This window comes from Trichoderma aggressivum (genome assembly GCF_033847375.1).
Source record: "Trichoderma aggressivum f. europaeum strain CBS 100526 chromosome Unknown scaffold_014, whole genome shotgun sequence".
Taxonomy (NCBI): domain Eukaryota; kingdom Fungi; phylum Ascomycota; class Sordariomycetes; order Hypocreales; family Hypocreaceae; genus Trichoderma; species Trichoderma aggressivum.
This window is the reverse complement of record NW_026946380.1, coordinates 176,777-204,255: the sequence shown is the minus strand read 5'-3', so window position 1 is coordinate 204,255 and position 27,479 is coordinate 176,777. Positions and strand designations below refer to the sequence as shown.

Below are 27,479 nucleotides of genomic sequence, written 5' to 3'. Positions count from 1 at the left end.
GCGGCCTTGTTGCTCTGTGCGCACTTGATTTGATGTACTGTCCTGTCCTGTCCTGTCCTGTCCTGTCCTGCCCTGTTCTCTTATCGCCATTGTCATCACCATCCACGTGCCCAGACCACCCTGCTCTCTCCTCTCCCCTTCTCTGGACTGGGCATCCGGCCTCAGGAACAGGTCGAGGGCTTAGCATGTATCAGAGCGCATTTTCCCCCATCTGAGGCTATTCTCGCTGCCTGCCCGTGTCCGTTTCCACCATCACCTTTTTTTCTCTCTTCTTTCCAAGGCTTCTCTCGCCCCAATACCAGCCGATTGAAGCCCGCTGCCCCGGCGTTTATTCCCGCCAGAACCCCTGCCACAGCGCCAGCCAGTGCTTGCGTGCTTATCAGCCGGTTTCCCACTGTATCCGTATGTGCACATCATATCAAATTGATTGTATGCGCCTGGGCCGCAATCACATGCCATGCATCGCCAGACGCTCTCCAACAGTCCAGCTTCGGCCCCCCTCGGACCATCACCAGCACTTGCACCAGCACTTGCACCAGCACTGCCGCCGCGACCTCGCCTGCCGCCCATCAACTCGATCCAGCCCGTTCCCTCGATAAATTCCATCCACTCGGCAAATCCCATTCCGGGCTTCAGCAGCGTCGACTCGCGGCCGTCGAATGCGCCATTACCATTGACGCTGCCTCTTCCATTACCGCCATCACATTCACCCCCAAACTACTCGCAGTCCATGCACAGCCATCGCCAGTTCCCCAGCCCGTCCGACAACGACAGGCTTCCCCCGCTGGTGCACCATGACGGCGACAGCAGAACATTGCCGTCGCTGAGCAGCATCACCGGCGACGTTGCCATGCGCGGCGACGACCAGCATCGCCCTCCGCAGCATCTCCACGGCCTCCCCAATCCGCCGCCGCCGCACCAGAACCAGAACCATTGGCCGTCGTCCTTCAATGCTTCATTGAACTCGTACCGACAACCACCGCCTTTCCACGCGCCCGACAGCCCGGCGACAATCATGGACATGGACGGCGCGGCAAGCGTTGCCAGTGCGGCCTCGCCGTCGCCGGATCGCATCTATGACGGAACACCAACCCCGAGCAGCCTCACGCTCGACGACCCGGACGTGCGGCTTGCGGCTGAGGCTCTGGGAGATTTACGCGCAGGTGAGTGACGATGCCATGATCAATTTGTCGAAATGCCCAAATTTCTTTCTAAAATGTCAATGTTTGATACCAACTGCCCTCTTGCACAGATTTCGTATCGTCGCCTCCCGACTCCTCATCGCTGCCACCCATGAGCCCGCCCATTGCCCCGTTTCAGCTTCAACAGACGAAACCAATGTCGCCCAAGCCGGAGCCGCTTTTGTCTCTCCTTACAACCGCTCATCCCTTCGTCGCCTCGACAATTGGCGGCGCCAGTTCCGCTTACGGCGGAGCCAAGAATTTCTCTCCACGATTCAAGTCGGGCGCCGAGTATGTCGAGGGCTACCTGACGCCTCTCGCCAATACAGTCAACTCCGTGGGTAGAGTCACGGGCGTTGAAGGCGGCGTTCGATGGTTCCTCGGCGCCGGCCGCCGGCATCCCGCACCCACATCAGACCCCGACTCGAACGGATCCAACAAGAGACGGAGGACAGGGGAGAGCAGCAGCAGCAGCGATGCGAATGGGTCGCCCGACAACGGTCTCGATGACTCGTCGTCGGTCGTGTCGAAGACTCCTCGCCGCCTATCGACTGCCAGTACGGTGGACACGCTGCCAGCTTATGACGACCAGCGGTCGCCCGCATACTCAGAAACCGCGCCCGCAACGCACAAGCCGCCCAGCAGCCAGCCGTGGCAGACCCGCTTGATGATGTCCACGTCGGGACTAAGCGTTGCCATGAGCGCCGAGAGTCTGCGTAGCCTCAAGTACTGTTTACGCTGGCTTCGATGGACCAATGATCACATGAACCGGGCCATTCTGAACTTGAAGCACGCATTGGAGGAATACGAAAAGGCAGAGAAGAAGGAGCGGTCAGAAGGAGGGCCATCTGCTAATAGCCCCGGCGATGCTGAGGCCATGGATGTCGACGGCGCGGAAAAGAGTCAAGAGCAACCGAACCCCTCACGAAGCGAACTCGCCGCGCGAATCAACAGCCTCAAGGGCGATATCCTCAAGTCTCTTCAAGACGTTATCAACAACGTGTCCAAGTATGCTGGCGGTGCCCTTCCGGAGAACGCGAGGGTTCTTGTTCGCCGCCACCTGACCAGCCTCCCCCAGCGGTTCCGCCTCGCAACCATGTCTGACAGTCAGTCGGAGAACTCTAACAGAGACGGCGACTCGGCGATGCGTGAGGGTGCGCAAAAGGTGTTGGTGCTGGCCAAGGAGGGCCTTGACATGGTGACGCAGGTGACGGGCGTTTTGGATGGGACCATTGTGAGCGCCGAACAGTGGTGTGAGAGAATGGGAAAGAGGCGAAACCCTGATGGAGAAGAGAGAGAAGAGGCCGCTGCTTCTGGTCAGCAGATTGAGTTTGGCAGCGACGAAAAGTCGGGCTAATGCCATGGCTGGAAAAAAGAATATCAGAAGGAGAAGAGAGGAGAAAGGCAGGGGAAGACATTATCCCATCACGGTGAGACTCGATGGGAGACAGCACGGGGGCAAGCAAAAAAAAAACATTTACGAAACTTCATCAACCGAGAGCTTCCAATCGGCTCAAAGGCAGGGATATATCCAACGAGTGCAACAGATTGCAAAAGATGCGATAGGGTGACAACAGGACTTGATCTGGTCTCTGGTTATGGGCTTGTGACGAGTCAAGCTTACAGACGACTACTTTTGCAAGGCTGGGTTGGGAATGATTTCCTGAAACCTGACCTTTTTTTTTCTTTATTTTATTTCCTCCGCGATTACCAACATATATTCTTTCGCTCATATGGGTTTTCTTTTATCGTCTAAGGAAGGGGAGGGTCTTCAATCCATCGAGATTGTGTCTCAATGTGTAATCTACGATTTGTCTGGCAAGAGGCCTACAGGGACATTCCTTTTTTTCTCCTTGTTTTTTTTTGGAGCGCTGACTGTACTCTTTATTTTCCTTTTTCAATCTTGTTTGTTTTTCTATTCTATTTCTATTTCTTTCCGAGGCTTTCTTAACCACGGAAGCTTCAGTTTATGAGCGGTTCTATTTTGTCTTGTTTTCTTCCATTTCTTTTATGTAACTTAGTTGTTTCGAAGGCTTGAAAAGAGAGAAAATGCTGGTGTGTGGTTTTTGGGAATGCGGAATGTGGGATGCATTACTTGCGAGACAGCAAATCGAATTTCTTAATGGTCGCATTCGTCGTTGTTTTGGTGACGTGGTGTGCCTTTGCTCCATGGCAGAATGTCTGTTGCCTGGTGGTTGTAGGTTGCATATATGGAATGTTGCTCTTGTCATGACGCTGCCACTATAATTTCTCAAAGAGGAGGTTGTATTGAGCTAGGAGGTAGTCTGTGTGCCTTTGTTGTACGTCTATAGGTGAAAGGAGACGGTGCTCTGGCAAGATAAAGTGTCATATTATGTGGGTTGTTTCGACTCACAATAGCCGAAGTTGATACAAAATGTAACTATTCGCAATATTGATTAACCATAACACGCAAGTGGGAAGAAATTGAAGAATGTATCATAAATATACTCCATGTGTAAGTGGCAACTGAGGATAAACTTCAATGTCCACGTCTTGCCACCATCCCCCTTGGGCAAATCTAAACAATATTAGCAAATTGATGACACTCTATATCCTCAGTATTCACTTTTGCAAGTTTTGATCAGAGATGCCTCCCTCAATGCCAGATCCCCAGAGCCCTCAATTCTATATTATTTATTGAAACTTGCGTTCTGCCGTCTCTCAAACCCGGACCGGTGGCAAGATAAGAGCCGAGCCCTCTCCGGTGATCACCAATCCATCTCAGGAGATGGTGAGAAAACGAAGCTGCTTACAAAACAGAAAAAAAAGGGAGAGAGAGAAAACACGCATCGATGCTTACTCCAAGCCATAGCCAAAGCATCATCTTCAACTCATCTGTGCTTCTGCTTCTTGCCATCCGGAGAATAATACCTTAAGTCCTTCCACGGTACGTACCTTGCATGGCCAGCCCTGCGGGACATTCCGCCGCTCTCCAGGTACGAGGCCCACGTACCCTGCGGCATCATCCGAGCTGTGGCTGACTCATCTCAGGCGTGCACCATCACCTGCGCTGCCTTTCTGTGCTTTTGCGCAGTGAATTGGACAACTATTATGGAGAAGCTGTTATTAGATAATCGCAAGACTCGGAACATGATCCGTCGAGCTTCCAAGGTTCATTCTGTGACGCGCTCTTTCCAACGTCAAACAACCCGCGGCACGGGGAGTTTTGAACTATGAGCTATGGGCTGGAGGTTGCCGCGCGCTGGACCAATGATGAGCGTCAAGTCGGACGGACAACATGCCGAAAGAAGCCTGGAGAAGCTGTTCGCATTGAACTTGAAGAAAAAAAATGAGGGGCAGCTTCAATGATTGTGGGCGATCGTTTGGCCATGTGGAGAGCTCAAGGCCGAAGAGGTGGCATTGAGATGAGATGAGGGAAAAGGGATATATAAAGAGCGCTGCCGTTGATCATGGCCAGTTGAGAAGAAGCAGGAAGCAAGCACTCAGCACTCAGACTACAGCTCCAAGCCTCGGCATCTCAGCACAGCTCCAGCTCTAAAGCACCCGATTCGATTCACAACAACCTGCATCTACAATCTACACTTCAGACGCAATGGCTCCCAAGAAGGTCCTCGTTGTTCTCACCTCCCACGACAAGATTGACGCCATTGACCGATCCTCTGGCTGGTACTTGGTATGCCCCTCCCTCTCCCCCTCTCTCTCATCACAGCCTTCAATCGGCAACTATAGCTCAGCTCTGACCACGTAAAACGCAGCCCGAGTTCGCCCATCCTTACCATGTCCTCTCCGGCAAGAACGTCGAGATCACCGTCGTCTCTCCCAAGGGCGGCGTCGCCCCTCTCGATCCCGCCTCCATCGAGCTCACCAAGGAGGACCCCATCTCCGTCGGCTTCCTCAACAACAACAAGCCCCTGTGGGAGAACACCCTGCCCCTGAAGCAGTTCGCCGGCCGCTCTGGCGAGTTCGACGCCATCTTCTACCCCGGCGGCCACGGCCCCATGTTCGACCTCGTCGACGACGCCGACTCCATCGCCCTGATTGAGGAGTTTTACAAGGCTGGCAAGATTGTCTCCGCCGTCTGCCACGGCACCATCGCCCTCGTCAACGCAAAGGCCAACGGCGAGTATCTCCTCAAGGGCAAGGAGGTCACCGGCTTCACCAACGCCGAGGAGGAGGCCGTCCAGCTGACTAGCGCCATGCCCTTCCTCGTCGAGGACCGCGTCAATGCCGTCGGCGGAAAGTTTGTCCAGACGGCCGTCTTTGGCAACAAGGTTGTTGTTGATGGCACCCTCATCACTGGTCAGAACCCGACTTCTGCGTCGGACCTCGGCGAGGCTCTTGCCAAGGCCATTGGTGCTTAAGTGGACATTTTTGGAGTCTTTTTTGTCTTTGTCGCTTAGGTAGCTCGCAGTAGAGTAGCAAATTGTTAACTATCCATGCCGCTTCTAAACTTGGCGTGTCTCACCCCCCTGTAATAGGTGAATTATCGAGTAAGTCGCCATAAAATAACGAGCAACATTTTCCAATTTCTCGCTTAAAAGATGAGAAATATCTGATAAATCGCGGTTCGTGACCAATATGTAGAATTGGTTCATCTTATGAGCAACCTGGCTGCTGAATTGGAGGTGTCGAGATGCAGAGATGCAAATCCCATTAAACCGCCGCTACCCAGGCCTTGATGACGTACCGAGCAGCACTGCAGCGAACCCCGTTAGAGCCGCTGTAATCTGTGCTGTAGGAGCTCAACACTAGCTGCTACAGTGAGGTGGGGTCTCAAAATCGTCCAGGTTGCTGATTCAGTGCAGATATGCGCTCGCAGTGCCTTTCTGCACACCTACGAAAGAGGACCTATTGAGTTGATGGCAGACACATAATAGTGATTGATATGAAATTGTAAAAAAAAAAAAAACGAAACGAGATCATATTATGCTGTAATCATATATTCACAACGTTCTGATCTAATATTCCCTAATTCTTGACATGTAGATGCACGCATTCAGCTGCCGGATTCTCGCTTATGTAACCCTCTCGCCCTCCCCCACAATTCTCTGGTGGTGGTCCAAAGTTGCTCGTAGTTCATGCATCCTCAGCCTCACGTCAATCCGCACGCGAATCGCTTTCCCGCCAGCTAACCGCCCAACCTCCACCGTGTTCGCAGCTTCGCATCGCCCAGAAGACGGCCAATATGGCGAGCGAAACGCCCAAACTGCTGTGGAATACCGAAAATGTCAAGGATGTCGCCGAGTCGGTGGGCATTGGCTCCATGAGCGACGAGGCTCTCAAGGCTCTCACACAGGATGTCGAATACCGTATCGGCCAGGTCATCATCGAGGCTCTGCGCCTCATGCGCGCAGCACGACGGACGACGATGACGGTCAATGACGTCTCTCTGGCCCTCAAGGTCTTGGATGCCGAGCCCTTGTATGGCTACGACTCCACGAGACCTCTTCGGTATGGCGAGGCAAGCTTGGGGCCCGGCCAACCGTTGTTCTACATCGAGGACGAAGAGGTGGATTTCGAGAAACTTATCAATGCACCGCTGCCTAGAGTGCCGCGAGACATGAACTTTACTGGTGAGCTCCTATCTTGCATGCGATGGACGCACAGCTCTGGACAGCTCCGCTAACAGCTCAACGTAGCGCACTGGCTCGCCATTGAGGGCGTTCAGCCTTCCATCCCCCAGAACCCGACCTCGGCCGAATTGCGACCACAAGACTTGTTGCCCAAGGGTCCGGGCGCTAACCCTGCGCTGTCTGCCCTTGCTGGAAATGATGCTGCCTCCGGCCAGCCCTCTGTTAAGCACATTGTGAGCAAGGAGCTCATCCTTTACTTCGACAAGATCCAGGCTGCCATCCTCGACGATAACCCAGATGAGGAAGTCATTCGATTGCGTCAGGCCGCACTGGGGTCTGTCAGAGACGACCCCGGCCTGCATCAATTAGTTCCTTACTTTATCAACTTCATCATGGACAGGGTCACACATCAGCTGGACGATACATTCACGTTGAAGCAGATGATGGAATTGACCAACGCTTTGATTGAGAACAAGAGCTTATTCTTGGACCCGTATGCCAGTTCTCTCTCTGCACCCGTGCTGACGTGCCTGATGGCTAGGAAACTGGGCACGGAGGAGGGTCAGGATTCTCTCAAAGAGCAGTATGATCTTCGACAGCTAGCAGCCTCACTGCTTGGCCGCATTGCACGCAAATACTCAGCCTCAAACTCGTTGCTCCGACCAAAACTTACAAGGACATGTCTAAAATACTTCCTGGACCCCACGAAGCCTCCTGCCGTACTGTATGGCGCCATCCACGGCCTGCTTGAGGCTGGAGGAATGGAGGCAATCCGAGTCTTGGTTTTGCGAAACCTCAAAAGTTTCGACTCTGGAATTCTACAGCCCCTGAAAGAAAAGTCGGAGGGCTCGATCGAATACGAGATGCTCGTCCAGGGGCTGGTGCAGGCCGTCGCCTCTCTCGCGCAGAAGACGGACACTACGGATGCTGCCGACGCGCAGATGAACGGGATAAACGGCAACGCCCCCGCTTCGGAACTTTCTGACCTAAATGACTTCATTGGTCCCATTGTCGGCGAGAAGATTGCGTCCACTCGCAATCACCAGCTGATCAAGACCATTCTCGATGCCCGGTTTTTAGAATAAGGGATACTAGTCAGGGGGAAACAGCTACAGCTGACGCAGCATATGAGATGGCGCACGGCGTTTCGGATTGGTTGATATCCAGGAGTTGAGCTCACATCCTATCACTGATACATGGCATTCGGGTTGTTTGTAAACTTTTTAATAAAATATTTTTGGACAATTAAATCAAAAAAGGGCCCTTTGACGGCCATTTATTTTACATACACCGCCCGCTGCTTGCCCGGTGTTGATTTTTCCTTCCTTCTCCCAAACCATCCATTGATGCTCCTTTACAAGCCAAAAGCCAGGTAACCACCACCGAGGAAGCTGGATATCCACAGAGCAGCCTCTCCCCTCTTAATCTGGGTCTTGGCGAATCCAATGCCCAAATCGTAGACCAGGTGCTTGATGCCGTTGATGAAGTGGAAGGTGAAGGGGAAGGCCAGAGCGAACTTGATGGCGCCCTTGACGACGAAGGGCAGGGCAGCGAAGCCGGATGCCAACGCGGCACTCTCGACGTGGAGGCCCAGGAGAGGGGAGGCGAGGTATGCGGTGAAGTAGACGTAGGCGGCGCCGGAGAGCACACAGCCGGTGATACGGGTCCAGGCGGAGGCGCCGAACCAGGTCTGCTCCATCTTGTAGATGCCCAGGTTGGGGGAGACGGGGCGGTTCAGGCGCTGGTTAACGAGCACTTGCTGGCCTTCCTCTTGGGAGAGCTTCTGGGTTGATACGGGTCTGCGGGAGAGAGAACGAGGGAGAGAGTGTTAGCAAGCTGTTTCCGTCCTCTTTGTTTCCTCGGTCTTGTCTTTCATATGGAGGGGCAGTCGGATTTTTTGGCGCGTGGCTTACCGGGCCTGGGAGGTTGACATGGCGGAGGCGAGGACCATGCGCGGGATGTTCTGGCTGAAGAAGACATTGGGCTTCGTCGCGCCTATGAGAAGAGCTTCCATGTCAGAGACCGTCTGTGGTGAGGCTATTCGCAGATTGCATGTGAAGCTGCCGAGGAGGGGAAACAGAAAGAGGACGTACTGCGCACGGCAGCGAGGCCGAGGCGATGGGCGATCATGTTGGGCGAGAGAGGCTTGGATTGGAAGGAGGAGATTCGAAGGCCAGAGCGGCGATTTTTCTTTCAATTGCTGTTCGACGTTCCCCCAGACAAAAGAAGAAGCCGTTTCGCCGGTGCTTTCGTCGGTTTGCGGGTTTGGAGCGAAGCTTGTTCGGAACGGAACTGCGTCGGTTCCTCGGTTTAGGTGGGCCAATCAGCGAGCTCCAATTCATCATCTCCAGAATTACAAATCACGTGAGAAGAGATGCAACCGGCATCACGTGCTAGATGTAAATGCTGACTCATCCTTTGTTTTCTGGTGGCCCTTAGGAAATTTCGCTCTCGTGGGATTTTCTTCTCTTTTCTTTCTTCTCTTTCTTCTCCAGATAGTCACGAATGTCCGCCGCGCGGTGTCTACTATGGACATCGATTCTGGCAAGGCCTTTTTGGCTTGAGGATGTTTGGAGAGGAATTCTTGAATGGATCCTTCGTTAATCTCGGCATTTGGTTGTTCTCCGTACCGGTGCCGTTTCATTCTGAGATCTACATTTCCCATTGCTGATGACCACTTTGTGTGACTGTGACTGTGCTGTATTGTCTAGTGTCACTATCATAGAAGAGCTTTTGCAATGGAAGCCATTCGGACAACTTTGTAGTGCTGTTGGACTCTTGACCTCGATGCTGTTTGGATCTTCAATTTGCTGCTTTGCAACAAAACTGAGTGTGTGGCGCATAGCTCAGCTACAATCTCATTCTGCCGTGGAGCTACCCTGATGCTGTTTGTTGACAAGCGCTCGAGACAGATGAGAAGTACTCTAAGCTGCGTTGCTGTTCCTTTGAAGCCATCTAATGGGTTGCATGAGGTTTCACTATCAATATGATGATTGTATCTTGTTGGATTATCACAATACGCAATAACCCAAGGCTGTTCACTTCGTGGATCACACTACGTAAACACATCCTACCGCATGCATAACGCCAAACATTGGTGTTCACAATATTTCAGAGACTTTAGCAATCAAATTTCTGTAAAAGACTTTTGATCGCTAATGATATTAATTAGAAACAAATCGCCCAAGTAGCTTGATCCGATTCAACTGATCCAGTTTGCAAAACCATGTGCAACACGAGATACATAGTAGCCGCTTCAATTGTAACCCAGCAGCTTCTGCAGCTCTTCCTTGAGGCTCTCAATCGGTCGGCCAGTTCCGGGCTCTTGCTTGTACGAGTAGTCCGCGTCGTAGCGATTCTCTTCATCAAACAGAGCAACAGTCCCCAGCATGGTGTATGCTTTAGTGAACAGCCGAGTCTTCACACCCTTCTTAGTGTCTTCATCCCAGAGTGCAAACCCTTCTTTTTTAAACGCTTCAATATCGACATCGATCACCTTCCATTCTTCGCCAGATGAGATTTCATTAATAATGTCGATGAATTCGTTTGTGCTGACGGCATAATCTGCAACGTAGGCGACACGATTGCGATACTTGTCTGTGTTTTGAAGAACAGTTACAATGGTCTCGGCGCAAAGTTGCAAGCGACTGATGGACACTTTTTGGTTGCCAGATCCGAAGCGAGTGATGGTCCGCTGCTTCTTGTCGATCCAAAAGAATCCACCCTCAATACCCCAGTCAAACCACCCTCCAGGAATGATGGCCGTCCAGGAGAGCTTGCAACCAGGCGCCGATGTGAGCTCTTCAAGCTCCTTTTGAGCCTTCCGCTTAGGTTCAAAGATCCCGACTTCATCAGCGTGAGCTGAGAAAGAATCAGTACTGAACTCAGGAGTAATCAGACGTTGCACCCCAGCAGCCAGGGCGGCTCGCACGATAATGCTTTGGTGCTCGGCTGCTGCGGGATTGAATGCTTCGACAAGAGCATCTTGGCCCTTAAGAACCTTGGTAAGTGTCTCAAAGTCATCGTAAGAGGCCTTCTTGACGGTGACTCCTTCGGGATAGGTAGCGGTGCTCTCTGGTCTTGCAATGATTGTCACGACGAAGCCAGCATAAAGCAAAGCTGGAACTGCAGTTTTGCCGACATTTCCGGTGGCCTGATGAGTTTAGTTGTGTAATTTGATTGCAGTAATTCAGTGAATATAATGGAAAACTTACTCCAAGAACTGCGACGTTCTTGATTGATGACATCTTTTCTGCTGCAAAGGGTTGAATTGAAGACTCAATAGCTCAAATGCTCTTTACTCATAATGGTGTGTAAGTTAGTGGTTTCAATCAACAAAAGAGGGAGATACATCAGGCTTTTATAGACATCCAGTCGATCAAATTCCAACTCATCTACAACTCGCGTTCCAAAGGCAAAGTACACCCATATGGACAAACAGCGATGCCTCTCATACTGCAGCGCAACTTCTGATTGGATGGCACTATCATCGGAATTCTCAAAACGGATTTACAAAACAGGCGCTAATGCATCGGCCGAACCCTGCTCATGATTTATAATTTGCCTAGTTCTGTGCTGGCCGTAGGTTAAACGTCCGGCCCCACGGTAGCAACGTCTCGGGAGTTTTATTCCGTCCATCTTATAGCTTACATGCCCCATTAACAGAATCTCTGTCTCATACAAGTATCTTTGAGGTCATAAAATTACAGCTATCCGCGGAGAGTTGACTTGAATGCTACAGCACGGTTGTGTCTGAATTGATAGTTTCAAGACCATGCAGGCATCGGCTTCTACAACGGACTACACGACTCTGCATATTCCGCCGCAATTTCCAGTCTTTGGCAGAGCGGCTGGGGTTTGCCATCAATGCAAAAGAGCCAAGACCCGCTGCGACAGAGCTCTTCCTGCCTGTAATCGATGCATACTGTATGTATTCTTCGTGTTTCAGCACAGTGCTCCCATGGACCGGCCATTCATACTCATGTTCGTCTAGGAAAAAGACTCGCTGTGTCTATGGGCGCCAAATATCCACCGACAACTCCGCTGGCGGACTTTGCTCCGGAGAAGGAGAAGATGTCATGCCATTCAAAGATACTCGGGAATGCTGTCTCGCTAAAGTACCTCTTGACATGTGCTACAAGTTCGTTGGGACGATATCAGTGGCCCTACTTAGTGGCGTTGATGATGCCGAGCAAGAGGCATCACTTCTTCGTATGACACTCAAGTCAGCAGGATTGACCGCCACATCCATTGTTCAAACTTACAAGGATACGATTCATAGTTGGTTTCCGATCATGACCGATGATCAAATCGATCAACTTGTGGAACATTATGCTTGGGGACAATGTCGTGGCACTGACGGAATACTTCTTCTATCCATGGCATTGATATCCCAACCACCTTGCGAAAACTGTGACCTTACCATGCACAGCAATTTATACAAGGCGGTGAAGCAGTCATTTCTTCTTCTACAAACTACTGCAAAATCATATTTAAAGGTTCTGCAGATCGGGCTTTTAATCTCCCTCTTCGAATACGGCCATGGCCTTGACCGGGAGTCTGAATTGACAATTGCTGGTTGTGCAGTCATTTGCAAATTAAACAATATTGGCTCTGTTGCTGAGAGTAAAGATGGCACAGGAATAGGCATAGATGCCACCTGCCGGAAGGCAGTCATTATTATGGACTGGTATGTGCACTAGAGACATGTCCATCTCCGAATGAAAGCCTATGACTGATCTATAGACAACAGCCTGGTAAAATTACCAAAATCTTCAAAGGAAGAACAAGTGCTCAAAGATAATGGCTCAAATTTAATAGCGGAAGATGCAGAGCTGGATGCTAAAAAGTTCAAAGAAAGCTGTGGCTCATCATCCAACTTTGAGATGCTCTTCCAAGTTGCAGGAGTCGTCCGAGAGGCAACACAGTATATCACGAATAATGAAACATCCCAGTCCTCTCCAAATTCGTATATTGCAGTAGAATCACGGCTTCGAAACCTTTGCTATGCCCTAATTCAAGCCGCAGGGCCTAATTCTCTCATGTTTTGCGACAGCATTGCGCTCGCACTTAGGTACGTTGCCACGGTATCGATTAATCAATAATTTTATGAAGCTGACCATATGAATCTAGTTTCCTATTTGAACTAAACGCATTTCATTTGACGAAATTCCAAGGATCTGTTAGTGAGGCGGATAGACTGGCTATAGAGTCATCCCGTCGAATGGCGGTTGACATCTGCAAGTCCATGAACGAGATAGTGCCAAAGAAAGGAGTCAAAGGACTTTCCCTCATTGGGCTTTCAACCACATGTCGAGCCGCTCAGTTACTGGCTAGAACCACACCCAGCTTGTGCGGAGAGGGAATGTTTACCATTCCGGATCTTGAAGCTCTGGATCGTGCACAACACGAATTTACTCAGAGGTGGCGAGTTGGAGGTAAGAGACAAATTTCTACATATAATGTGCTCGTTTCCTCATGAATTCCTAATTACGATATATAGCAACATATAAAGAGCTAGCGGTCTAGCAGAATAGATTAATTGTGAGAGTTTACCAACAACCATAATGTTCATAAATATTCTCTTTGGCATCATTTTAACAACACGGTCAATAGCAATGGGCGCTCAATGTACAATCATGGAACCTTTGAACTTTGCAATCAATTAAAACGATTAATAGTTTAATACAAATTCCTGCATACTAGTTAAAAAAGAAAGAACTGATCACTTTAATATACTCATGCCGGGAACCTGAGTGGGACGTGCAACTTCCTGTCAAGCCCTAGAGTATCTCGAATCGTACTCGCACACGAAGCCAGCCAATCTTTGATCTTTTCCCAAATCTTATTGATCCCTGTCGTCAGCCACGAGACAACCGTGTTCAACCAACCAAAGATGGAACCCCATGGAATGAAGTAAACGGCCGCCGCTACACCTGGCGCGACCAGCATCGCAGTCCCTGCTGAGAGTGCTGTCATGGAAGCTGCTGTCGCTGTGCTAATCGCATATCCAATAAACTTGTACTGTACAAATATCCCTTCCGCGGACATCTTAACGAGCCCAGTTGAAGCAAGCTTGGCGGCACTGGTAAGAATACCAACAATCGCGGAAATTGGGGCTCGGAAGTCGTCCCACCAACTTCCTTCCATTTTCACTCTATCCATCTTCTCAATGTGTGCGCGAAGCTTGTTTCGATCGAAATCAGAGATGGCAGAAGAAGTCTCAGACAGTTGCCCTAATTGACCGATGTGAGAGCCGAGGTTGAACACGACACCAGGTCCAAGCCAGAGTTTGGCTTCATGATACATCCCCTCCCAAGATCGAACGGCTTGTCCGTGGAATTTTGAATAGCCATCGACATGAAGGTATTCGTTGGGGTTGTCATTGATTGCGCACCGATATACCTTCAAGTCAATGATCTTGAACCCAACGTCGAAGTATAGGTGGCTGATAAACCCACTCGTGATGATCACAAGGTTGTCATATAGTCCTGATTTCTCGACGACAGCGGTCACTGCGCCGAGCCTAATGTCGTCTGTCGCTCTGATATCAAAATCTAGTATTATAGACCGTTAGTTAAATGGATGGGACTGCCTATTTGTCAATTTTCATGAGAGCACTACTTTTTACCCGTTGGAAAATCTTTTCCTGCTTCTTCTGGTTTATCTTATTCGTCAAACCTTCGATGGCTCCATGGCGGCAAACAATAATTACAAATGTGTTGGGATCAAATTCTAGCTGCTTGACATAGTTGACCAATGATTCGATTTCTCGACTCAGGCTCGAACCGTTCCGCGGCCGGAATTCCTCGTGTGCAGATAATTGTGTCATGATGGAATAATGGTGAGGAATATTTGTCTATGAGAATCCAGCAAGAAACAAGATAGATTTCAACGCTCTGTCGTATTAGCACGATCTTCTAGCGCCCTCCCATTGAAGCGTTTCTGTAAAAACACACACGGAAAGATGAGAAAGAAGATGCGGAGGGGGTATTTATACGATTACACTTCAGCTGCGAGGGTAAACATGTCTTAAATCCATCCCTTGCGGAGGTGTTGTTCATGGTCATACGGCATAATGTTGACGTCAGTACGCGGATCGTCAGTCGAATCAAATGGCACGAAATTAACCGGTGAGGGCAAGCCAAGTCAGCTTAACTTTAAATGCGTCGAAAACAAATATCCGTTTCACCACAGCTATATGTAGACCAGTCGCCGTCTGACAACAAACAAACTTTGTTTGGCGAAGTTGGGCGGCCCACGAAGGGATTGGACGGCAGAGACAAATGTGTCGGTGAGTGTGTCTCACCCTGACATCGACGCAAGGGAGGAATTGCTATTGATGAAGCAATGAGCTATTGCATTCAAGCAAGAGGCAGCTGAACACGTTTTTGTTTCAGAACATATGTGCTGATTGAATTGAAAGACCATCGGATGCATCGGGCTTTATCTTTGGTTTGATCTCAACCCACCAGCGAATGCAGAAAGAGATAAACAACATGATTATTAACGAGTAATCAGAATGCGAAAGTGTCGACATTTGAAAAAGGAGTAATGAAAAAAAAAGTCTGGGGGTAAAGGCAGCCTATAAAAATCCAGAAGATGTAGCCTTTATTCTACATTGTTAGCCAAACAGTGTAGATCGCCGCCGAGTTTAACATAGCTGTACTACCCGTTAACACGCTAATGTTAATAGGAGAATCCCAGAGGCAAAATAAAACTGTATATCAGCCTGTTCCTGGAAAACTGGAGCAAAAGTCTTCCTTGTAATCATGCTATCCTAACCAATACACCACCTAAATCTCAATAGCCATGTCTCCTTCCGCATTTAGATGTCTAAGCTAACACTACTTTTAATAGTAGCTTCTAGGTACATCTTCAGAATTACAGCTATGTGTTGACAATCGTCCTTCCACATGAGTCCCAGTGAAAGTAGTCTCTTACCTATCAAGGAAATCCTTCAATGTACTTATTCAAAATAAACATAGTAGCCATGGAAGTAGCTGTTATCTACTTGTTAGGATATTCGGAAGTTATAAAACTCGAACAAGTTCCAGTTAAACATGTCTGTGTCATACTGTTGGCAATTCAATATGAAACTTGTCTTCTATAGGTATTTACAGCAGTAGCTTTTAGCAGTAGGCAGCAGATACTTCGATTTGCCTTCACTGAAGAATCATTCTATCAACTACAATGTCTTAAGATCTCAAAATGATTGAATCATTTTTAGGCAGGTCTATGTGTGAAGCCAAAAAAGCTAACTTTCCTATGGCTCTCTCTACGGGCTGTTCGTTGCAGACACCACACCGTATCTGAACTACCTATTCAATCAAATCATGATTGCCGTTGATTCTTGTTCATTTCGAACCCAAGCTCATGAAGTATTTCAGCATTCGTGGGTAATCTGGAGTACCCAAACCTGATACCGGATCCCAACCCTTAGCAGCCAAAAACCCAGGGGTGCCACAGCCAGATGAGTTACCCGCTGTGACATCGTTTAGGACGCTGGGATTGGCATACAAGGCTGGGGTGACAAAGCCGAGGGTTGGCATGCCCGCCTTCAATCGCTCAGTATTAATTCGAGTAAGAATACCGGCGACAATTGGGGCGGCTGCCGATGTACCGCCACCGATCCAGACGTCGTCGAAACCAACCGTGATAACACGATAGCCAACTGCTGAGACATCAGGGAATCCGCGGCCTCCACGGTTGAAGATGCCACCGCCTGCACCAATGTTCTTGCCCTCTGAAGTGTTGTAGTACTTGTACGGCGTTGGGTTTTCATCAAAATACTTGTCAACGGCACTCTTTTGCCAGTCAGGGGTAGGGTAAATGTTCGAGAATCCACCGCTGGAGAATAAATCGCTGGTGGCGATCTCATGACCCTCTTTGCCGTCGCTATGGCCTGGAGCCAGCTGGGTTGAGCCAACGGCCAGCACATATGGGCAATTTGTGAGTGTCAACGGATTGAAAATGGTAAAGTCACCGTTTGCGTCTTCGATACAGCTGCCTCCGTTGCCAGCAACGCCGAAATCGCCTGTTGCTCCGACTATCGTCACGCCCTGTAGACTGAGTTTCATCCATTCACTGCACTGGCGTCGGTCATAGTTTACGCTTCGCTGCTGTTCCTCTGGGCTGTAAGAGATGGAAATGACGTTGGTAGGCTTGAACAGACCGCACATCCTCTCCCCCTTGTAACCGTTCGGGTCTGGGTAGGTTGGGTCGTACTCAGGGCTGTCACCCGTAATGTTGAAAGCGGTGCTGTTGCAATAACTGCCGTCAAGAGCATCGAGGAAGGTGTTGAAGTAACCTTGGGTCAAGTTTACTTGCCAATTCAGGTCATCGACATTGTAAACACGGACATTTTGAGGGTACACGATCGGGTAGGCGCAAGTTATATCCAGCATGGCCTCGAGGTCGCCTGTAGTGTGGGAGGTATCCTGATCGCTGAATCTCATAGCACCATCAATTCCAGTAAATAAAGGCGTGCTGTTGGTAGGAACATGTCTAAGGTAGATGTTAGTTGTTTTATCCTATGCCTCAAAATGCCAAGTAGCTTACGTTGCGAATTTTTCGAAGAATATGCTTAGTGCGGTTTGGTTGTACGGCTGTCGCTCGTAGATGCCCAGTTCATTACCTTCGATGGCAGAATCAAAGATAGGTATGTTGTACATGTTACGGATACAACGGGGTGTGATGAAGTCATTGCAGTTGCTTGTGACGTTTTGGCCACCTAACGGGGCTGCGGGAATCACATCATCCGGATTCGTGTTGGCCTCCCGACGAACCCGCCGCTTCTCAACATCACCGGCAATCTGTAGCCTTGTAGTGGCTGGGGTAATGTAGTCAATATGGTCCATAAGATCAGCCGGGATGGAGTATTCGTCCGTCCCAACCTGACGAATACCGGTCTTCTGGTTCTCATATATGTCGTAGGTTGCATTAAGGAGTTTCTCGAGCTCCCCTACAGTAGCATGAAATTGTATCCATTGACGATTGTCTGATCGATACACGCGGTCCAACTCGATACCCTCAGTTTCGAGCCAACTATGGACCGCATCCACGCTGTCGTCATGAGGTGCAAACAGATCATTCACCTCATCTTGGGTCATATGCTGGCCATAGTTGGGCGAGTCGGGGTTAGACCTTGAGGAGAGTCAGCCGTATAAGAGTCCATGGTTTAGATCATCGCATACCTTTCCATGAGAAGCTCATGACCAAGGTCGAGATTCCGCTGCGTCAGACCAATGCTTACAGGCAGAAGGCCATTGCGATTGACACCGCCTATTTTAACCCATTCACCCGTGGACTCTACTGCACGCTCGTGGATGACATGTTTAGCCAACGAATTCTCAACGAAGACCACTGCCACAGAGTAGAAAAGTGTCCAAGATGTGCGTGACGCACGCATGTTTTCGATATTATTTTGGAAGGTGTTTTGTATGATATAGAACAACAACTGAAGAAAAGTAGCGATCAAAGTACCAAGATATATAAGAAATCATATAAGACCATTCGTCTAACACACATATAGCCATAGCAGTAATCACCTGGCACAGCCTCCTTTAGTTCTGAGTAGTACAGGGCTCCCCAGCATGAAGACTCTCGTATTGGGCGATAAGATATGTAAACATGAAACGTGAAACAACCATCGTGCATACAAAATGGATCCAGTCTACACACTGTGTGATGCGATGAATCAAACCCCGTGAGAACAAGGGCTCTCTGGAAAGTTAACTCTCAGAGAAATACTTGAATCTGCACCCCGCTTCAAGTTCCGGTATTCCGAATCTCGCCGCCGGTCATCAACGCAACCAATGGTTTCAAGTATTCGAGATAGGCGCAAGGCACCAGGATACTACTCTAACTCTACGAGTATATGTCATGGTGTCTAAAAGTAAGCATCATACCTTGCTATAGACGCAAGTAAGGCGGTCAACTTGGTTGCCAGTCCCGTTTTTGGACATCTCAAAGGGCCCTCAAAGTAAGCTCTTACAACACGTTGACTACATGTATATCAACAACAAGCGAGAGCAGAATGCTTAATTGCCTGATTCTCGTTATATAAAACTGCCATATTTTCTCTCAAATACATAGTAAGCATGCTTTGTGGTCAGTTTTTTTATTGGACGAGTTACAATATTGTTTATTATTTAATTTGTATGCCCTAGAATCAAAAGTTCAGGGGCAAGCAGGCTGTGCTGCAAGCTTCATGTTGACAACTGACAGACACGGTCTTAATTCATACCGTGCGGCAAGTTTCCCCCCAATCAAAGAAGAGCCGGTTTATCTCTTGATATTAGCCGTTATACACCAACAGGAAGTTGTTCGTATCCGAATTTAGAAGGTAAGGGGACTTTTGGATAGTATTTCTTAAATTCATGAAAACAACTGGCCGAGATTAAGACTGGGAGACATATAAATTGCATTGGTTTGATACTCTCAAAGTCTAGGCACGCAACTCTAGAGCTAACGACATTCAACCAAACTTACAATGAAGAGACCAGCTACTGCTACTGTGGCAGTGGCTCTGCTCGGCTTAGCTGTAGCTCGTGTGGTGCCATCAAGCCATGTACGGCATGAGGTGCGTGACGAGCTCTTGGACTCTCATTGGACAAAGAGGAATCGCATTGAAGGAGCTACCACAGTTCCGGTGAGAGTTGGCCTGGCCCAAAGCAACCTCGATATTGGCGGAGCTCTGTTGATGAATATATCTTATCCCGACTCAGAGCACTATGGAAAACATCTCTCAGCGTCTGAGGTGGACGAAATGTTTGCGCCGTCAAAGAAGAGAATAGAGGCTGTTACTAAGTGGCTCAAATCCGCTTTAAGTTACAGAGTGATCAATCTATCTCGAAGCCGTCAATGGCTGGAACTCAATGCCACGGTTGCGGAACTTCAGGATCTCCTTCACACCAATTATCACGAATATGAGAACAAGATATCAGGCAGGACTGCTCTTGGTTGTCAAGAATATCACATCCCCTTACAACTTCGGGATGACGTCGACTTCATAACACCTGGCGTTGTGATGCTCGAGATTAAGAAGCGGGACGAGAACTCCGTTCGCAGTTTTGGTCCGATGCTGCCTAAACTGACACCTACACTGACTACGCGGCCGGAAAATCCCGGCAACCTTTCGAACTGTTCCTTCATGGTCACCCCTGAGTGTGTCCGCGCTATGTATAACGTAGCAGATAAACCCAGAGCGCACCCAAATAACTCAATTGGCATATACTCAACCCAGGGGCAGCAGTACGGTCCGGACAGCCTCAGCACTTTCTTCAAGCTCTTTGCACCTGAGATCCCCCAAGGAACACAGCCAGAGTTTCAAGGCATAGATGGGGCGCCTACTCCCTCTCCATTACCGTATGACGCTGCCGAGGAGGCCGATCTTGACTTCCAAGCGTCCTACCCCCTTGCCTATCCAGCCAAAGTGGTTAATTATCTAGTTGATGATTTCTATTATGAGGCTGGAGGCGGCGGGATTAGCGGCCTCTTCAACACCTTCCTCGATGCTCTTGATAAATCATACTGTACATACTCTGCGTACGGTGAGACGGGCGACCTTCCGGGTGTGGACCCAACTTACCCGGACACGAGTGAAGGTGGCTATGATCAGCCGGAACAGTGTGGTGCCTACACTCCAACCAATGTTATCTCAATCTCTTACGGTGAAGATGGGACGAGCCTGCTGATGAACTACCAGCGACGTCAGTGCAATGAATGGATGAAGTTGGGCTTACAGGGCGTTACTGTCATTGTAGCTTCAGGAGACGGTGGTGTGGGTGGCTTTGGCAGCTCTCAATGCTCCAATGGTCCCTTTGTCACGATATCACCGGCAGACTGCCCTTTTGTCACCGCTGTTGGAGCGACAAATCTCACAACTAGCAGTATTCGCGGCAACGTGGGGATGTCAGAGCATGCGGGTGATTTCAGCGGAGGCGGCTTCTCCAACATCTTTGGGACACCATCTTACCAAGCCAACGCCGTAAACTCATACTTTAGCAATCACCCGCCGCCCTACGACTATTATAACATCACGCTCAACACTACACATACGACGGGACGGTATAACCGTGGTGGTCGTGGATATCCTGATGTTTCCGCTATAGGAGTGAACTTTGCGACATGGGTTGGAGTCAATGATGGCATCACGCTCGCAGAAGGAACGTCTGCCTCTGCCCCTGTGTTTGCGGGCCTCATTACACGCATCAATTCGTTTCGCTTGAATGCGGGCAAGAAGCCTGTTGGGTTTATCAACCCGGTGTTATATCGACACCCGGAAGCATTTAACGATATCACGACTGGCCACAGTGGGGGCTGCAATACTGATGGATTCAGTGCTGTCGAGGGTTGGGATCCGATAACTGGCTTGGGAACGCCCAACTATCCCAAGCTGAAAGAAGTGTTCTTGAATATGCCGTAGGAAATCTGACCTACTCTTACCTTTCAGCTCGTCACCTTTGAAGACGGTGTAGGGTAAAGAAACACCAAAGATAGCAAAGTTCAAGAGTTGTTAAAATAAATGATGAGGGTTCATCGAGATAAGCCATTTGGCAGTGTAATTAGAGGTCCAAAAGTGAACATCCTGGTTTCTTTATAACTTGCCTCAACTAGCCTTGTTCAGTACAACTGCTTGCACTACTCAAGTTCAAGGTTGTCTGTTTTTGAGCGGTAGCATTTGTAAAAATAGCAATACTTCTTAATGATGAATACTGGGTCCGATGGGCATGTCGCCTGTCAATTTCTGTAGGTTTAGGATCAAGGCGTTAGTATGCTTAATTTGCTCTAGCCGAGATGTAATAGAACATACTTCGATTCCTCTAGTCTGGGCAGAAGTTATGAAAAACAGCCAAGTCTACATTGCCTCAAGAAAACAAAAGGGAACCGTCTGCGGATGACACGGTAGTAGAATCGATCTATCAGTGCCAAACGCACGATGAATGTAACAATTGGGTAGCAATTGTCCCGAAATATGGACACTAAGATTCAATACGAGCATCGAAAACCGCTGAGGAAATTTAGCGGGTGCTTCAAAGCAAGCATCTTACAAAAGTTCTTCCCAGGCCGCAGGGGTTAGACACGAAAGCTTCTGCTGCTTGATGTACATTCCATGTCCTACCGAGTTGCCCTGTGCTATTCGACAATCTGGGGTGGTTGTTAATTTGTCTCTGTCACGTTGCACGTTGTATTATTACATGTAGTTTTCCCATAGCCCACTTTGCTGGTCTCTTACAACGTCTTTCCCCGCCATATACACTTGGCAGATAATCATTCTTCAAACCACTGAAGCAATATATTGAAACTTTACTCAAGAGAAGACAGGAAGCAACATCGTATTATATTAGCACTATTTTCCAATATACCGCCTTTATTCGGCATGCGACTGGCGTGCATCGGGAATTAGCTTCGGCAATTCGTTTTCGCTTAGCCCTCAAAAGAGGAGCCTAATTGAGCGGCCCTTTGAAGCCGTATTGCTTTAGTCAACTCTGTTGTCAAATCTTGGAGCAGTTAATTCTTCCAATTAGATCCTTCAAGCAGCTTTTGAAGTTATAACTCGGCCCTCGGTTCGGCACAGTGTTCTACCCGCTATAACATATTCAGCAACTGGGATGAATGGACGAATATCCGCTGGCGAAGTAAGCTTACTGCATCATAGGGGTGAACAAAATAGGAAGGCAGATCTAGCTAAGCAGTCGGGTTATAACTGAATATTGAGTTCTGTTAGTCAGATGAGTAAAACAATTACGACAAAGTTATTCAGTCGCGGATAATACCTAGCTGGAGTGATAGGAGAGACAGAGAAAAAGCTGATTTGTTTAGTGTAAACTATATAATTTTAATCATGAGCGGTTCCGTAAAATATCTGTCTAGCCGGTGGGAAAGGCTGGCTGTTGAAGGTCGATGGACCGTAAGTTATTAGGCTACGTACTACATGTATGCTTAAAGATCCCGCCGGTCGCTTTCCGTGAGCACGAAACGAAACATCAACCTGGAAAGATTACCAGATATGGAAAGAGGGCGGGGATCGGCTGATACCCAATACCCTTGGAAAGAGGCCCAGCAATTTGTAAGGACATTGTAAACAGATGCAGTCTTGAACCGCGAAAAACCAAGCCCACCAATAATACCGTTTTAACTCAGTCGCCCCGGGTCGTCGGGCCAATGCCGATCCCGGCATTATGTCTTTGTTGATGCTAATTGATTAGTACCACTAATCCAGGATACGACATACCAAGTTCAAAATACAGGCGTCAGATAATATAGGAAGCAGTTCTTTTGAGAGTATCATACACCCTTGGGGACTCTGATTCCCGAATTTCGGTAGAAAAGTCATTATGATAAATGGTTTTTGGTCCAAGCTGAGAGCCGACGTGCCCATGTACTGCGGAGAGCTGCTACTCCCCGAACATATACGAGTGCGTAGATGAGAACTGGAGTGGATGGCCGGACTTGGCAAAGAACAAGCCCCCTAGTGATCGGAAGTCGGTGAGACGGCTGATGGAAGTGACATTGGTGATGTGGTCAGCCGTGGAAGTGGTCAGCCATAACAGAGTCCCCGGCAGTGGTTCGATGCAAGGTACATGGATTAACCTGAGCCAATGAGGCGAGTTGTGAAGAAGGCTGAGTGGTACCTGAGATGATCTGGTCGGAAGGGAATCACAGATTGCAAAAGTTATAAATACTCCTCTTACTCCCCCCGAGCATTGAACTTTTAGAAAAGATCTAAACCAGCCTTCTAAACAACAATCTTCAACTCTCAATTAATCAAACAACTTACCAACCAACCAACCAACAACATGAAGGTCTACGCCGCTCTCCTCGCTCTTACTGCCGCCCTGGCCAGCGCTTGCAACACTTGCAACGTATGTCTCACATAATTCCTTCTCTATTACTTGTTATCTGTTACTGACAGTTATGAAGGACTGCCCTGGTGACCAAGTTTGCAACCACTTTGGAGGATTCGGAGTTACTCCCACCACTTTCTGCGTTGAGCCCAGCGACCCTAGCTGCAACGACCCCCGTGGCAACTGCGATACCGCTACCTGCTAAGCGCCTGCGTCGATGGAATGGAATCGAGGTTAATCTGGCATTCATGATGCATGATTCATGAGCATGTAAATATGGGTTTATATGAATAAAGATGAATTTAACGTCAAAATGCGTAATGGTTATTCACAAGCAGAAACATGTCCAAATGAGTGATGAGTTACAGTTCCATGTCCGTTGTGCCTGAAGGACATAAGCTATCTAAATATTTTGAGCTGTGTTGCTTCCATCTGTTGAAAAAGCGATCGCTGAGTGACTACCTGTGAGATATCGAGGTAGTAGTTACAAAATTGGAATACAAGGACCAAACAAGAAAAGGTCCAAAAGCCAGATGCCGCGCATATCAGGATATTTTCCTCCCTATTACTTGGTTCCACTTCTTAAACTTGGACTTGCCAAGCATACCGTCGTGCCCTTCGCCCTCCTTGCTCCATGCGTCCTTTGTTTCAGCTATACCCTTGGCAATCCAGCTGCCTTGCGCCATAAACTGATTCCATATCAAAGCTGAATCTTTGAAAGGGGCCATCTCTTCCTTTAGGTTGAGAATGCGATGTGCAATTTCTTGCGCCTCAACTTCCAAGTCATGGAATGTTGCTGGAGCAATAGCATATAAGAGGCGTGACTTGATCATTCGACAGACTGCGTATGTTCCTCGTAAAGCTAGACGCGTTAGACACCAGGGGCCTAACTTCCTATAGTCAAAGTCGCCAGGAAAGACCAGAACTCCATATTCATCTTCGCTAAGACCGCTGGTTTGGACTATGGGATGCTTCTTTATCAGACTTAGCCAAATCACGAGATTTTTACGCTTTGCCAAGAGGCGTTCTGTGATATCGTCAATGTCTTTCTGTGAAGGCGCACATGGTGAAAGCAACAACTCTGTTGTTCTTTTGAACAGTCTTGGCATCTCAATGAGGCCTCCCCATAGAGCAAGAGCAAATTCCTTGTCGTTTGTAAGAGTTGTGTCTTCACTAACGGCCTCTCGAATAACGGCTTGCCACTGGGATTCTTCCAGAAAGCAAGGCGTGTTATTCAAGAATGCTGACATCACCTAGGAGAAGAAAAAAAAAGAATTAGTTTACTAATCGTGGGTTTTCCTTGAGAACACGAATCTCCTTACCGTTGGCCCGATATGCGCCAGGAATAAAGCCTTTTCGAATTCTGTATTGAACATATGGGCGCCTCGAGCCTCTACTAGCCGAGCTGCACCGCCAACGTGGTGCATCCAAGAATCTTCCCTTTCATCTCCATTGAGAGCCTGGGGAAAAGAAAAACTAGTCAGTTAAACATTGACCATGATTGAACTCTCACTGCCCCGCAAGTAACACGAACCTCGAATATTCCCAATAGTTGTGTGGCACATAGCGTCTCTGGTTTTGCCCACTCGCGCTCATCGAGCAAGGCATGTTGCAGCGCCTTGAGTGCTTTTTGATAGTGCATCAGCGCCTTCAAATCGCCTTTGGGCGATCTATCCTCCTCTCGCTGGGATAGGTACTGAAGCTTTGCAATGACACAATCGGTTGCGTGGCGGAGCAGCGACACGTGCCCGTATCGGCTGGGTATAAATGACAAGAGCCTCTGACTTGAGACTTGGGCTGCGATGATACGATCTTTAGGCTGTGTTGGTTCGTATAAATAGTGAGAAAGCGTGCCGACACCGAGGCGGAGGCCAGTTAGCGGCATGAGATTAAGGAGAACAGAGAATTGCTTGGGCATCATCGGGTCTTGGAAGGCAAAAGGCATGGAAAGGGAGGGAGGCTGGTAAAAGCGCTGCAATTGATCTAGACTTGAGGCATCATCAAGAGCCTCTGAATCGTCGTCAAGCAACGGCTTGGGTCCCACGAACATGGGATACTGCCTCATGTTGTGCTTGCCATAGTCTCCCCTCTGTCTCCGGGCCGTGGCAGTGTCTTTCATTGCCTGCTGTCGGATGCGCCGCCGAACCTGCGCATCAGTGGCGAGGTTTGGACCATCATAGTTGACGAAGGAGAATGATTTGGTTGAGGCTTGTTGTGGCATCTTGTCTGTCTGTCAGTCAGTCTGTCTGTCAGTCAGTCTGTCAGTCAGTCAGTCAGTCAGTCAGTCAGTCTGTCTGTCCGGCTGCGGCTTCACGTCTCTGGATGGCTGAAAAGCGGATGCTGAAGCCGGAGTGGGTTGATCAAGGATCAGTAGCTCAGACGTGATTCTTTCCACGAATAATCAGCCTTTAGGGGCAATGTTGCCATTCGCACGCAAGGTTCATTGTTGGCTGGAAATGAGTGGAAGCGCGCTCAAGGAATTGAATCGACTGATGGCTTGATTACTATTCACAATTTCAAATCGAGTCTAGGCCATCGACAAACCTCCGACACAATGCACAAATGCGCCACATTAGGAATAATCATGGCCTTAGTGTAATGTAAAAGGGCAAGCTAGGTATCCTGCGAGTATAAAATGACTGGGTTTGTTACAAAGGACATCAATGTTAAGCACGTGTAAGTCGGAAGTCTCCATGACAGCAATGGGATGGGCGGCAGGGTTAGAGCGGCATGCCATGTGGGTTTAAATCGGAAACACATCGTGTATAATACATTTCTGTTTCCTCCCTCCATGCTACGTACAGTACAGCAATACATTGTTACTGGATAGTTTACACGGTAGAATCATGTAGTCTGCAGTACAGCTTACACAGTCTCTGCTTCGCTGGCCTAAGCGGATAATACGTGCTGCCAGATTCATCCTCAGCCATCACATCCATGCTGTTAATCTCGCTCACGAGGTCCGTGTGGAATGGCTCTGGAGGATGGCTCCAGACGTGGGTGACCGCATCGGACACGCATTCGATTTGAATCGCTCGAAACCCCTTTGCTGCCGCAGTGCGCATTAGGTGGTGCGCCAGTGATTTCATGATGCCCTTGCCCTCATACTCGTGCCGCGTGCTCGTCGCAGCCCGGAATAATACTTGACCTGCGCCAGTGGCTTTCCAGGAATTGTTTCGTTGATCGGCTGCTTGCAAGGCACCCATGGCAGGTCCGAAGCCAGGGAGAGCTGCCATCATATCCATCAGCCTTTCAGGATTCAGCGCATCGAAGCTGTCGTATGCCATAGCGACTGACACAAGAGGGAAATCCATCTGATCAAGCAGCTTGGTGAAGCTGACAGTCTCGTCATCAGCGTCCCAGTAGAGTCTTCCTGAAGTGGTGACGGACTCTGGCCGTTTGAACTCGTATTCTCTGTCAAAAACTCCCAATGAGTGGCCGGATTCAATTTGATGCTGTATCAGATATGCCATACTTTTGCAGACTTTGTAGGCACGCCGCGTCAACTCTTCTGGACATGAGGCTGTCCATACGGTTGTCTGATAGACGTTGCTAAGAGCTACAATGGCCTGGGCCCAGTTACAGTGTTTTGGCTCGAGCGGCCGAATCTCATAGCGAGATGGAAGGTTTGGTACCGATGCCATGAGGGCGCTATCATTTGCTGTTATCAAACAAATATAGATTAAGAAGATGGATAGGAGTAAAAAAGGGATCGCATTTGTCGAGAAACAATAGAAAATAAATAATTAGGGCCTGGATATGCGATGATGGATTGCCGGATACCCGATGAACGGCTATTTGCCACGCAGTCTATGTAAGTGACATGGCATGCGACGAGTCGACATACAGACACTTCAAAGCACTTGTAAACTTGGAACGCAATAACCTCTGTT

At 48.8% G+C, this 27,479-nt stretch overlaps 10 protein-coding genes across 10 annotated transcripts; 5 read left to right on the top strand and 5 right to left on the bottom strand.

Moving 5' to 3' along the window:
- Nucleotides 1-457: 457 nt before the first annotated feature.
- Triagg1_4453 (uncharacterized protein) lies at nt 458-2,538 on the top strand (the record flags this gene model as incomplete). The annotated part of the gene is made up of 2 exons (XM_062898858.1): nt 458-1,163; nt 1,253-2,538. The coding sequence occupies 2 exons, from the start codon at nt 458-460 to the stop codon at nt 2,536-2,538; spliced, it is 1,992 nt and encodes a 663-aa protein (XP_062756470.1).
- Nucleotides 2,539-4,755: 2,217 nt separating this feature from the next.
- Nucleotides 4,756-5,524, top strand: Triagg1_4452 (uncharacterized protein; the record flags this gene model as incomplete). The annotated part of the gene is made up of 2 exons (XM_062898857.1): nt 4,756-4,836; nt 4,919-5,524. 2 exons carry the CDS (start codon nt 4,756-4,758, stop codon nt 5,522-5,524), a joined length of 687 nt encoding a protein of 228 aa, XP_062756469.1.
- Nucleotides 5,525-6,348: 824 nt separating this feature from the next.
- Triagg1_4451 (uncharacterized protein) lies at nt 6,349-7,821 on the top strand (the record flags this gene model as incomplete). Its single annotated transcript, XM_062898856.1, has 2 exons — nt 6,349-6,736; nt 6,803-7,821. 2 exons carry the CDS (start codon nt 6,349-6,351, stop codon nt 7,819-7,821), a joined length of 1,407 nt encoding a protein of 468 aa, XP_062756468.1.
- Nucleotides 7,822-8,090: 269 nt separating this feature from the next.
- Triagg1_4450 (uncharacterized protein) lies at nt 8,091-8,866 on the bottom strand (the record flags this gene model as incomplete). The annotated part of the gene is made up of 3 exons (XM_062898855.1): nt 8,091-8,535; nt 8,650-8,773; nt 8,830-8,866. 3 exons carry the CDS (start codon nt 8,864-8,866, stop codon nt 8,091-8,093), a joined length of 606 nt encoding a protein of 201 aa, XP_062756467.1.
- Nucleotides 8,867-9,992: 1,126 nt separating this feature from the next.
- On the bottom strand, nt 9,993-10,983 carry Triagg1_4449 (uncharacterized protein; the record flags this gene model as incomplete). Its single annotated transcript, XM_062898854.1, has 2 exons — nt 9,993-10,889; nt 10,951-10,983. The coding sequence occupies 2 exons, from the start codon at nt 10,981-10,983 to the stop codon at nt 9,993-9,995; spliced, it is 930 nt and encodes a 309-aa protein (XP_062756466.1).
- Nucleotides 10,984-11,865: 882 nt separating this feature from the next.
- Nucleotides 11,866-13,264, top strand: Triagg1_4448 (uncharacterized protein; the record flags this gene model as incomplete). The annotated part of the gene is made up of 4 exons (XM_062898852.1): nt 11,866-12,425; nt 12,489-12,809; nt 12,869-13,173; nt 13,239-13,264. The coding sequence occupies 4 exons, from the start codon at nt 11,866-11,868 to the stop codon at nt 13,262-13,264; spliced, it is 1,212 nt and encodes a 403-aa protein (XP_062756465.1).
- A 210-nt stretch (nt 13,265-13,474) lies between these two features.
- On the bottom strand, nt 13,475-14,567 carry Triagg1_4447 (uncharacterized protein; the record flags this gene model as incomplete). The annotated part of the gene is made up of 2 exons (XM_062898851.1): nt 13,475-14,292; nt 14,360-14,567. The coding sequence occupies 2 exons, from the start codon at nt 14,565-14,567 to the stop codon at nt 13,475-13,477; spliced, it is 1,026 nt and encodes a 341-aa protein (XP_062756464.1).
- A 1,525-nt stretch (nt 14,568-16,092) lies between these two features.
- Triagg1_4446 (uncharacterized protein) lies at nt 16,093-18,146 on the bottom strand (the record flags this gene model as incomplete). Its single annotated transcript, XM_062898850.1, has 3 exons — nt 16,093-17,242; nt 17,297-17,881; nt 17,932-18,146. 3 exons carry the CDS (start codon nt 18,144-18,146, stop codon nt 16,093-16,095), a joined length of 1,950 nt encoding a protein of 649 aa, XP_062756463.1.
- Nucleotides 18,147-19,229: 1,083 nt separating this feature from the next.
- Triagg1_4445 (uncharacterized protein) lies at nt 19,230-21,164 on the top strand (the record flags this gene model as incomplete). The annotated part of the gene is made up of 1 exon (XM_062898849.1): nt 19,230-21,164. One exon carries the CDS (start codon nt 19,230-19,232, stop codon nt 21,162-21,164), a length of 1,935 nt encoding a protein of 644 aa, XP_062756462.1.
- Nucleotides 21,165-24,131: 2,967 nt separating this feature from the next.
- Triagg1_4444 (transcriptional regulator family: Fungal Specific TF) lies at nt 24,132-27,230 on the bottom strand (the record flags this gene model as incomplete). Its single annotated transcript, XM_062898848.1, has 4 exons — nt 24,132-24,839; nt 24,909-25,046; nt 25,121-25,812; nt 26,456-27,230. The coding sequence occupies 4 exons, from the start codon at nt 27,228-27,230 to the stop codon at nt 24,132-24,134; spliced, it is 2,313 nt and encodes a 770-aa protein (XP_062756461.1).
- Between the last annotated feature and the right edge of the window lie 249 nt (nt 27,231-27,479).